Source organism: Mus caroli, chromosome X, assembly GCF_900094665.2.
Source record: "Mus caroli chromosome X, CAROLI_EIJ_v1.1, whole genome shotgun sequence".
Taxonomy (NCBI): domain Eukaryota; kingdom Metazoa; phylum Chordata; class Mammalia; order Rodentia; family Muridae; genus Mus; species Mus caroli.
The window spans coordinates 127,439,692-127,452,486 of record NC_034589.1 but is presented as its reverse complement, the minus strand read 5'-3'; the positions used below and the strand labels follow the sequence as shown (position 1 = coordinate 127,452,486).

General features: G+C 37.9%; 1 protein-coding gene across 1 annotated transcript in view; it reads right to left on the bottom strand.

Annotated features, from left to right (window-relative positions):
• The window catches only part of Il1rapl2 (interleukin 1 receptor accessory protein like 2), a 1,226,021-nt gene that overhangs the window by 53,432 nt on the left and 1,159,794 nt on the right, over positions 1-12,795 (bottom strand). The window contains exon 7 of the mRNA XM_021152978.1: positions 2,384-2,513. Coding sequence (XP_021008637.1) covers positions 2,384-2,513 — 130 coding nt within the window. The remainder of the gene's footprint in view (positions 1-2,383; positions 2,514-12,795) is intronic.

Sequence of the window (12,795 nt, the reverse complement as noted above, 5' to 3'; positions counted from 1 at the left end):
TGTCAAAGGGGTAATTAAAGATCATATTTGACTTAGGGTTTTACTGCTGTGAACAGACATCATGACCAAGCCTCTCTTATAAGAATAAAATTTATTTGGACTGGCTTACATGTTCAGAGTATCAGTCCAGTATAATCAAGGAGGGAACATGACAGCATTCAGGCAGGCATGGTACAGGAGGAGCTAAGAGTTCTGCTCTTCATCTGAATGCTGCTAGCAGAATACTGACTTCCAGGTAGCTAGGATGAGGGTCTTAAAGCCCACACCCACAGTGATACACCTACTCCAACAGGGCCACACCTTCTAATAGTGCCACTCCCTGGGCCGAGCATATACAAACCATAACAATATCAATTTTGTTAAATATTATATAGCATGCTTTTTATGCACAGTGCTATAATATATACTCAAGAAAACTTGAGTCAATCACGATGCACACATGCCTATAGTTTTATCTATTTGGTTTGACTGTAGTGGGAGGATCCCTTGATTCCAGGAATTCTAAGACCAGTCTGTACAACAAAACCAAACTCTGTCTCAGAAAACAAATACATGAAAGTACATATTAACACAAGTTCTTTGAAAAATTATATTGATTCCTACTGCATGATTCTTAATGAGAATAAAGGAAAAGTGTGCCTACACCTATCAGTATCCATTATATACCAGACTGAAAGAATGCATGTATTTTTATTGCACAAATGATTTCAATATTTGTGTGTAGTGATTTAAATATTCTAGGCCCATGATTAGTGGCACTCTTAGGAGGTGTGGCCTTATTGGAATAAGTATGGCCTTGGAGGAAATGTGTCATTGTGTAGGCAGGCCTTGGAGAGTTCCTATGTTCAAGCTCCACCTTGTGCAGAAGAGAGATCCTCCTGGCTTCCCGCAAAAGACAATCTGTCTTCCTGGTTGCTTTCAGATCTAGATGTAGAACTCTCAGCACTCTAGCACTATGTCTGCCTGCCCATTGCCTTGCTTCCTGTCATGAGGATAATGGCCTAGAAGTCTGAGCCTGTAAGCCCACCCCAATTAAATGTTGTTCTTTATAAGACTTACCTTGGTTATGATGTCTCTGCATAGCAATGAAACCCTAAGACACCAGCCCAACTCCTAACTGTGTTATGAATATTTGTCTTTATAACCAAAGATAAGTAAGCACAGTCCTTGTCATGAACCAAAGAAACTTCTCTTTGCAACAGACAAAAATGATTACGGAGTAGCAGAACCAATCAGAAGATAAATCTACAAAATAACTTACCCAACTAAGGTTTGGGGAACAGTGTAGAAGACAAGGTGGAAAGATTATTAAGAGACGTGGAAACAGAGTTTGCTGTGAGATTGTATCTCCTAAGGGTTTCAGAAGTTACACCCATAAAGTTTCACCAATATGACTCCCCAAACAGGAGATGACCAAGGATAACAACAATAAACATGATAAAGTGGATGGGGGAAAGCCCAGGAGGGCCTAGTCCTACACAAAGGGCTACAAGTGACAAAGGGTGCTGAGAACGAGAGAAACAGTCCCTCAGGGAAGAACACAGCACTTAGTTATCCAATACGAAATGTCCAGCCCTGAAAATGTACATACAAGTAACATTATACAAAATGAGCAGGTTATATTTATGTATTTAGGAATATATATGTACATGTGCATAGATAAATTGAGAAAGAATTACTGAAAAGTAGAGGCCATGGATTTGAAGGAGAGCAAGGAGTGGTTTTGGGAGGATTTGGATGCAGGAAAGGGAAGGTGAAATGATGTAATTATATTATAATCTCAAAAATAAAAGATACGGTTAGTCTAAAAAGACAAAGCAAATGAACTGAACTGATAGCTACACACCAAGATGGTATAACAATAATAGAAAAAGTAGAAACATTGAAGGAAGTGTTACACAGAAAGTTCAGTATCTTTCAGAAAATAAACTTTGAGAATCAACAGTCATTTTGGCCAAGTATCAGATTTCTACTACTACTACTGCTACAGCTTTACAGTTATGACATACAAAGGTTGTTTGATCCCCAAGTAGTAAATAGAGATTTGCCCAGCAAACTGAGATGTCACCTGCAAAGTTTAAAGCCTTGCTAATTACTGGCATAGAAACAGTGACCTAAGCTTGGAAACATGATGAAATCTGCTTCAACAGCTTTGAGGGGATCATTAGATTTTTGATGGCATCTTCCAAGAACCTCAAAAAAGACTATTAGACACTTGCAAATAAGCCTTTTTTGCCAATGTGCATTTTAAAAGAAGGTTTAACTCTTGGTCTTTCCAACATATCAGATATTAGAGAATGGAATGGTTGGTAGTTTCAATGAGCATGGTTTATTGATCAATCACAAAGACAGCAAATAAAAATCAACAAGCTGACTCCTGTACCTTATTTCACCTTCTCTAATGTGACCTGCCAGTTCTTCAATAAACTTCTCGCCTTTCATCCAGTAGATCATTGGTCCAGACTCCCCACTGAATCCAAAGAAAGCTTTGCAAGGGATGTTCAGAGGTTTACCTGAGAAAGCGAAAAAATTATAAATTAGAAAATGCCTTCCCTTTTTTTATTGAGAGACAAGGATGGCCAGTTAACATACATAGGCAAACTCAGAGGTGGCCTATTTTTCAACAGTTCTTGCATGTGAGAAAAAAGTTATTATGAGGACTTTTGGGAAATCATATAAAAATTTAAGCTAATATTAAAACTGAAAAAGTAAATAAATTATCACTTTATAACATTTTAATGATACTGTACCTCTCCCAAGAACCCAAATTAAAGAATGAAAATCATGCCTAATTATTTTTCCTTTTTGAGAGTATTCCTTACATGGGCTTGCTTTTAAAAATTAAAATTATTTAAGAGCATAATTTAGTTCTTGAAAGTGTGAAAACATACCAACAATAGACTACTTGCTATTAAGATTGTATAAGCTTTAGTTTGTTTCTTCCTATTATAATCTACTTTAAGAAAAATGATACAGAATGATTTTTAAATTTCGGTGTTGACTAAACCAAAAATTGTTGTGAGGATTACGGAATACCTCAACAGTTGGTCATTATTATTTCTCATAACATTCATGAGATCTTTCCAGAAGTGAAGGACTGAGTTGGTGAGTGCCCAGGTGGAATTAAAAAGCAAGAGGGTGACTATACATCTCTGTGTTTTCTCTCCTTTCTACACCTCTGGTGTATGGAAAGGCATGCATTTGTGTCTGGATGTACATTTGTGTGTGTGTGTGTGTGTGTGTGTGTGTGTGTGTGCGTGCTCACAAGTCAGGGGTCAACATCAGGTGGCTTCTTCTATCCCTTTCTAAATTTTTGAAACAGAGTCTCCTCTGAAGTGTGTTCTTTCAGATGGCAAGTGAGTCTCTGGAACCTGCTTCTCACTGTCAATGCCAGGATTAAAATTGGGACATGCTGCCATGCCCAGGTTTTTATTGGTGGAGGCAATATGAACTAGGTCCTCTTGCTTGTATAGTGAGCAATTTACGCACTGAGCTATCTCCCCAGCCCAATGACGGTTAATCTTGGTTATCAACTTAATCAGACTAAGAAATATCTCAGGGATTAGTTAAGCAGACCTCTGCCTGTGTTCCCAGTGGCATTTCTTTCTTTTTTTTTTAATTGGATATTTTATTTACATTTCAAATGTTATCCCCTTTCCTGGTTTCCCTCCCTTTCGAAACACCCTATCACATCCTGCCTCTATGAGGATGTTCCTCCACTCACCCACCCACTCCCACCTCCCCACCCTCGATTCCCCTTGACTGGGGCATCTATCGAGCACAGGAACAAGGATCTCTCCTTCCATTGATGCATGACAAGGCCATCCTCTGCTACATATGTAGCTGGAGCCATGTGTACTTCTTTGTTGATGGCTTAGTCCCTGGGATTTCTGGTGGGTCTGGTTGGTTGATACTGTTGTTCTTCCTATGGGGTTGTAAACCCCTTCAACTCAGAAAACTATATTATAAGGGCTCTGAAACAATCACTTGAACCTGAATGGATTAGTTTTATGATTGCAACTTTGGAGTTTGGTGAAGGGTGTGTTGTGAAGCCTATTGGAATAAGGTTCCTTTGATCTCTAAGATACCCTTTCCCCCTTTGTGTACCCCCTTCTATTTATATTCAAGAAACAAAAGAAGGACTTTTTCATTGGAGACCTTCTGTCTCCACTGTTTCTGCCCAAGTGCATGATGTTAAGCTACCAGGAATTAAACTTTATGAAAGTATAAACCTAAATAAAATTTTACTCTATTAAGCTGTTTTGTCTGTTACTTGAACTGGCACAACACTCACTAATGGAAAACAACATTCACTACTGGAAAATTCATGCTCACTCTCATAGACTCTAGACACTCTTCTTCCCCTGGTTTTAGATACTAAGACTAAAGTTCACCTGCTCTGGGAATAGCCACCAATATACTCAAGCACTCCTGCATCTTCAACTTTTGTACCAAGAGATGTACTGCAAGCTTCCCTAGCTCTAATTTTTAAGACTTGTTACTGTTTTGTTTGTTTGTTTGTTTGTTTTTAAATCTTGCAAAAGCTTGCTGTAGTCTGTCTCAATTTCTGTAATCAAATGCATTAACCCTCTTAATAAATGATTTATCTTCACACTGGTTCTGCCTCTATGGAGGATCTTAATTTATAAATTAAAATTCAAAATTTGAATCACAAATATAAGAGAGGTGCCCAAGAATCAATGGGGGTGAACTTATCTGTGACTCACTAAGTTGGGAATATGGTACCTGAAGAGGCCACCTCCTGCATCCAAAAGAAACCCCAGTGGAGTGATAGGAACACCATCCCACAACAAAACTTTTGGTCCCAAATTTATCCTGTCTATAAGAAATGCAGGTACAAGGGATGGAGCAGAGACTGAGGGAATGGCCAATCAGTAACTGGCCCAATTTAAGATCCATCCCGTGGGCAAGCACCAGTTCCTAACCTTATTAATGATACTCTGTTATGCTTACAGACAGGATCATATTGTCCTCTGAGAGGCTCCACTCAGCAGCTGACTCAGACAGATACAGTGACCCACAGTGAACGGAGCTATGGAAGAATAGGAAGAAAGATTGTGGATCCCAAAGGGGATAGGAACTCCACAGGAAGACCAACAAAGTCAACTAACTTGGACCCTTGAGGCTCTCAGAGTTGGAACAACCAACTAAAGAACATACAGGGGCTTCACCTATGCTTCCCTGCTCATATGTAGCAGATATGCTGCTTGACCTTCATGTGGGTTCTGAAAAAGTGGAGCAGGGGCTGTCCCGAAAGCTGTTGCCTGTATGTGGGATATGTTCTCGCTGGGCTGCCTTCTCTGGTCTCAGTGTAAAAGGAAGAGCCTAGCCTTGCAGATACTTCAAGTGCCAGGTTTGGGGGACAGAGGATACCCAGAGGGCGGGCCCATCTACTCAAAGGAAAAGAGAAGAGGGGAATGGAGGAAGTATTGTAGGAGGGGTGACTGGTTCGGGCAATGAGCAGGATGTAAAGTGAATAAGTAAAAAAAAAATTAAATTAAATAACCAAAACTTAATATAAGTATAAATGATATCTAAAGGCAAAACTCAGTCTTGCCACATATTCCATATTCTTTAAACAACAATAGTTTACTGTGCTTAAATAATTCTAGGCAAGGTTTTAGTACCTTGTTATGTATATTTTAGCTATAAATTTATCATCATATAAACAGGCATTTATTACTTTCCTATAATTAATTTTATGTGTTTCTTTTCTTGCAAAGTAAACAGGTATTGGGAGAATGAGATAGGCAATACAACACTGACATTTGACACATGAATCCCTCAGTTCATAAGTATATACCAAAATAAAATTGTCTCCAGAGAGTACATTTTGCCATTGTTTGGAGCATTAGACAAAACCACTTCAGAATATTGTCCTTGTGGAGCTCCCATCCTCTATCTGTTCCATATAACTTTATATAACATTCTCCCTAAAATTTATCCATCACTTTCATGCTCTAGTTACTACTTTCTGAATCCTACTATCTTTCATCACCACAGCTAGAAAATGGCTTTCTTTGAGGATCACTTTCAGAAATGAGCAGCTGAGTAGGAGCTAGAGTCCATATGAAGACATAGTGGAGTACAAGACAGACACTTGGAGATAGGTTGGGTTTAGACCCCAAAATAGATATATTGACAAGTATTTATTTTATTAAAATATTAACATTTCCCATCTCAAATTTCAGATCCTGGATCTTTGTATTCTTCTGTAGATGTCTGTTGTGGGAAATATTTTAAAAAATGGAATCAGCATGTTCCAGAGCTAGAGCTGATACTGGCTGGCCACAGAACTCCAGTCGGGTGATCTCAACTGAGTGATCTCTCTGCTTGCCAACTGTCTGTCAGGAACCTCTCCCCCAAGTTCTTCTCACTACCTCACACACCCCATGGTCAGCCATCACAACACCCAATTACCTGGTAGAATTAAAATTCTTAAAGCTTATAGTTAACCAATCAGATTTATGTATCACAATTATATTAATCATAATTTATGAGATGCCAATACATTAATTTCAGAACCAATTGATAATGATAAAAGTTTTATTCCAATTATTCTAACCATATGATATCATAACTACCTGTGGCTGGTTCCAGCCATGGTGGTGCATGTCTGCCTCCATTCTCCTCTCTCCCTTCTATGATCTCTGTCTCTGCCACTCTTAGCACTGCCTCCATTTTCCTTGTCCAATCACAGGCCTCTTGCTGCCCTAATGTAATTGGACAGGGAAAATCCTGCAACCGTTGTCCAATCTGTTAAAGTCAATAATCTACACAATATGATTGATACATGTTCATCTGAAGTTATATAAAAGTATGCATTATAGAAAGTACACTGGAGTAAAATCAAGACATTTAACTCTTATGCCTAGATCAGTCATGACCATTGCCTGTGAACTAATACTCTATGTTAAAAAATTTCTTGTGTATATAATGAGATTGGAAGATAGTAATAATTTTGAGGATCTCAAAGAAGACAAATGAATATGAAAGTACTTCATGATCTCAGATACATCATCACAGTTGAGATATATATATATTTTTTTGCTTTCTGAGTGTTTTTTAATTTCTATGAAGAAATTAAATTTCAGGAGGAGTCTGAAAACTGTCTTGAGACAGAGATATTTTCATTTTGATCATGTCAATCTTGTGTTTTTTTTATTTATGAGCATCTGTAGAACAATATATTTTCAACATTTTCTTGAAATGTTGTATTTTTTCTTGTATTTAGAATATATATAATTTACCTGAAAAGATTTTAAGTTTTCTAAACCTGAACAGGTTTCACTTTCCTATATTTTTCTGCCTTTCACTCTCATGACATTGAAGGAACAATAAACCAGATCACAGAAAAATTAACAGATTGTGATAAGCTTTATTTTTAGGGATTCTAATCACTGAAACTTCCACTATACAAATATATATTGGTTATTTTTCTTTTTCGCTATGTTGAAAATGTATATTAAAATGTCTTTTTAAATAATGTGTAGGTGCCTATTACTGGCAAGATTTTAATGAAGAAAATTATTGCAGTGTGTAAAAAGGGGGCTTCTTGAAGTGGTCCAGCAAAATATTACAGTGTCTGCCCTTTCCCTTGACACTGCATCCAAAGTACTGGCAATTTATCTTGTAACTCTTCTCTTCCCATCAGAAAGATCCTTGTTAAATAAACACAAGAGATAGATATTTCAGAAGTTTATTTTTTACTGTGCTTGGTAAATATCCTTAATCCTATGTTGATGGCCTGAAACAGTAAAACTGTTCAGCCATCATCTGCCACATTCAAAGGAGAGTTCCCTAGGGATCTTTTATCAAATAGTTATGTTGAGTATGTGCTAGAGAGGAGATACTCCTCTTCTAAGAGGCATGAGAAGGCTCTCTGGATTGATGGGAAATTGATTTTAAATGGAATTTCTCTAGGTATCTGTGACACCCACCCTATGTGACAAATCGTAGCTAGGAGTAGCATCTGTTAGCTACTGTATTGTTTTGTCTCCAGAGAGTTTGAAAGTCACTATGTAACTTTGTGTCTAATTAGTAGAAATAGTCAATTCACATTTGCATCTGATCTTTTAAAAGTCTATCATATAAAAAGAACTTTGTCAGTACTAAGTTAAGCGGTTTGTTCTTGTTGGTTTGGTTTGGTTTTTGAAAGTGGACTACATGAACTGGCTTGCTTATCCTTTGCTTAGCATTGCTTCAATTTTGTTTCTTAAAGCGCTCTCTGAAAATCAACATTTGAAAGGTTGCCTTGAGACTTTGAAAATCTAGAAATCATAACCAGCTTTATTATTTTTGCAACTATTACTTTGCTAGATTTTTGTCTTGAAATAGATGCATTCAAGATAACGATGGACTCAGGAGAAATGTGTCTAAAGCGGTAGCACAAATATTTATATACTACTGAATTGCCTTTAGCATTAGAGCCCAAGTCCAAGATTCTCTTCTCTTCTCCCTCCTTTTCCCTTTCTTTCATGCCTCTCATCCCCTGACTTCTCCCTCCCCTGCCTTCCAATCTCTACTCTTCTGGAGATTGAACCATTGCAATTGTTCTGCTTGATTCTAAGCCCACAAAGCTTGGGGATTTCAAATGTGATTTTCACATAAGGAAATTAAAATACAAAGAAGTTTGTGATGACTGTAGTGAAGGCAGGGTTCCTGTGCCTATGGGGAATGGGGAGTGGGTGTTTGTAAATAGGTAGAAAGAAAAGTAGAGCAGTTGGAGAATGATGGAATCAATATCTTATTACACACTGTTCAGAAATCAAAGATACACATTAGCAGTTTGCTGATAAATATTTAACAACTGGCATGTTAAAAATAAATATTCATGTAACAATACATTTATTAAATACTTTATTGATAATAAAAGACAGAAAACCCAACTGACACATAATGATGAGAATAAATGAAATATTTTTATTGTGAGTGTTGTATAGTCAGTAGATTCTCACTGAACACTTTCATTTCTTTGGAGAATTGTTATTTATAAAATATCTTTCTGCAATGAAAAACCAATGAAGAACAAATATGAGTCTTGGTCTATGCCTTCATTGATATTAATGAGAAAGTTAAAAGTAAGATGATAAATGAATTTTAGAGCATCATAGAGTTTTCAGTTGTGTGACTGACATGCTTCGATGACATGGATAAGAGATTTTATTTTGCATTTCAAACCCATATAATTATTCCTCGAAGAGCTTTTAAGGATCCCAAGATTGACTTAGCAGATATGAGAAAACTGCAAGCAAGAGTGAAAATAGAAAAGGAATTCTATTTTCCATACATCCGAATATCTTCCTCTACCACGGACTTTCTAAGAATTTCTCGAGGGCAACAACTTGCTGTTTAGTATAGACATCCCCAATCTCTGGACATTTTTTTTTTTTATGTTGGCCACAGCAACCATCATTGATTTTTCTTGGACACATTTTTCTATATTATTTGTTTTTATCTTTAAACACTGTTTAAACTCTTTTTAATGCTTCTCAGATTGTTCTCTTATGCCTATTTTGTGAACTGAGTCTTTTCTCATCTATGTGAGTGGAAGCACACTCACTCATGCACTCATGGTAGCCAGCATTTTTTTGGTAAGGTTTCTAATTACATGGCTGTTTTTGTCTGTGTTTGTGATTCTTTTTACTGAGCATCTTGAGGACTGAGAACTATAATGGAATCCCCTCTGAGCACTTCCAAGCTTGCCTCTTTTCATATTGCTTGCTTGGCAAGTTTTTTTTTTTTTCTGTTTTTACCTTTTTCCTCAGAGTTGTTCACCTATAAGCTAAATGAATCTTAATTCCATCTGCATGCTTTCCAGATCCACTATCTCTAGAATATATCTGTCAGTTCACAGTTATTGCTCTATGTTCAGTGTGAATTTCCTGAAACAATGAGGAGATTTTTCTAGTACTGTCTGTAGTTGATGGATTTTCAAGAATTGCAGGATATCTGAGCATCTAGTTCCACACTTTTTAAAAATATCATGTGTCCCAGGATTTCTCAGACACTGAGCCACCAACCAGGCAGCATACACTAGCTGGTACAAGGCCCCTGACACATATATAGCAGAGGACTGCCTGGTTTGGCCTCAGTGAGAGAATATGCACCTCAAGAGACTTGAGGACCCAGGGACTGGGTCAGCTTGGCAGGGTGGAGTGTAGGGGAGGGGGCATCCTCTTGAAGATGGGGGAGAAGGAATGGGATCAGGAACTGTTGGAGGGTGGACTAGGAGGAAGATAATGACTGGACTGTAAAACATGATTAAAGATATCTATATCTATCTATCTATATACATATACATATCTATCTATCTATATCTGTCTATCTCTATCTATCTATCTATCTATCTATCTATCTATCTATCTATCTATCATGTGCAGAACTCTGAGACTCTTCAGGCCCACATCTGGTTGTCATGCGTACTGGAGCTAGTCCCCTTCCCTGGTTTTGAGTTAGCTTTTCTTTCCCAAAACCTCACACTTGCCTTACTTGGTTTGAAACTTGAAGTACACATGAACTTATTTTAAAGTAGAATTTTCCAGTGGCTACAACAGGATCTTTGCCTTTAGCATACCAATTAAGCCTACTATGTTGCGTTTGTGTCTATATAGATACCATAGGAATGTGTAAATTGGGTAACATCAGCCAGAATGACATGAATTTTATATATTTCATTCTCAGGAAGTTGTTAAAACACTCCTCTTCCTCTTGCTGCTACCATAAACAGAGATCATCCTTTCTTCTCCAGGATCACACTTAGATTTGGCTTTTACGAGATAAGATGAAAAGGGGAAGAGGGTAGTCATTAGGTCAACATAAAAGCTTGTCAATTTCCCATTGGGCTTTATGCATGCAAGTTTGTCCCTTTCTATTTTTTTTTTTTGTTTTTGTTTTTTTTCCGAGACAGGGTTTCTCTGTATAGCCCTGGCTGTCCTGGAACTCACTCTGTAAACCAGGCTGGCCTCGAACTCAGAAATCCGCCTGGCTCTGCCTCCCAAGTGCTGGTATTAAATGCATGCACCACCACCACCCGGCAAGTTTGTCCATTTCAAGAGGTTTATTCATTTACCATGAAGGGAATTCACAGTCAGAGCACACATCTCTTCTGTGCACTGGGGAGAGTGTCCTGAACTACATGCTGCAGTTTAATCAGTTAGTGACAGGACACACAGAGCACGGAGGGATAATACCTTAGGCTGTAAGCTATATTTAAGAATTTTCTTAGTAAAAATGTCACTTTCTCTATGTAATCAAGTCTGTTTTATTTTCATGGGGAGATAAAGGGCAGACTCACAATTTTTAAATGGGGAATGTCTCATTTAAAGTATCTTACAGTTCATGCCATCTTTCCAAAGTAATTAAGAAGGCAAATACTGGCTGTAGATCTAACTCAGCTGAAAATTCCTTCTTATCATGTACAAGGGCCCATGTGTTCTGGTCCCAGAACAGCAAAACAGTTAAACTGATAGTAAATTAATTTAAGAAAAGAAAACGAATCCAAGGATATTGTTAGCATTTATGAGGTTTCCCCGCTGAAATGTACGAAAACACAATGTCCTATTTTGATAACAAAATTATGTTTCTTTCCCACCTCTGAGCATGTATGCATATGAATGTGCATGTGAGTACATACTCCTGTGTCTCTGCATCTGCCCATTCCCTCCCCCTCCCTCTGGTCACCAACCCACCCACTCCCTCTTCTTGGCCCTGGCATTCCCCTATACTGGAACATCAAGCCTTCACAAGGACAAGGGCCTCTCCTCCCATGGATGTCCCACAAGGCCATCCTCTGCTACATATGCTGCTGGAGCCTTGAGTCCCTCCTTGTGTACTCTTTGTTTGGTGGTTTAGTCCCTGGGAGCTCTGGGGGTACTGGTTAGTTCATATTGTTGTTCCTCCTATGGGGAAGCAAACCCCTTCAGCTCCTTTGGTCCTTTCTCTAGCTCCTCCATTAGGGACCCTGTGCTCAGTACAATGGTGGCTGAGAACATCCAATTTTGTTGACATTTTATTCCTTTCTTTAGCTTTTCCTACTAGTCATCCCACAGGTTAAGTACCTATTTGGAACCAAAAATACAATGGTGAAAATGTTTGTATCTTTGCTTACTCTGAGATTCCAGTCTGAAATCAACTGAATGGGTTATTAAGGTTTAGAACAAGGCCAGAAAGAAATTGACTGGCTTTACTGAGGTCAACGTTAAAATCAGAAGAAAGAATCCATCATCTATAATTCACTTGCTTTAATCCATGGCAGTGTTTAATGGACTAGAGACAAAATTGCCTTCCAATTAGTATGCATCTAGAAAAGATGTTTCCAACTACCACAGTGATCTTATGCTACCTTTTTCTAAAACCTTGTCTTTCTCAAAGAGGGGCCCTTTACTCAATATTCTCTAAATTTAAATTAGAAGCTAAAGCCACTGAGCTGCATTTTGGATTATATTTGATTGTGAGCATAACATGGTATTCACTGCCCAGGAAACAACATTTGATGATGAAGGAAAGTAAATACTAACATTAATTGACCTGGGAATGAAGAAGACTTGGAAAAATATATTGATATCTTAAATAACAATAATTATTAATCAGAAGGAGAGAGAGAGAGAGAACAGGAGCTAGAAAGTCATGGGAGGGGTGCCGTACAGAGAAGAGCACAAGTACCCTCTCTCTCTCTCTCTCTCTCTCTCTCTCTCTCTCTGTGTGTGTGTGTGTGTGTGAATCTTTTCTTGCCAAAATTATAGGGAAATAGCATGACAGTTTCAACTGAAGATG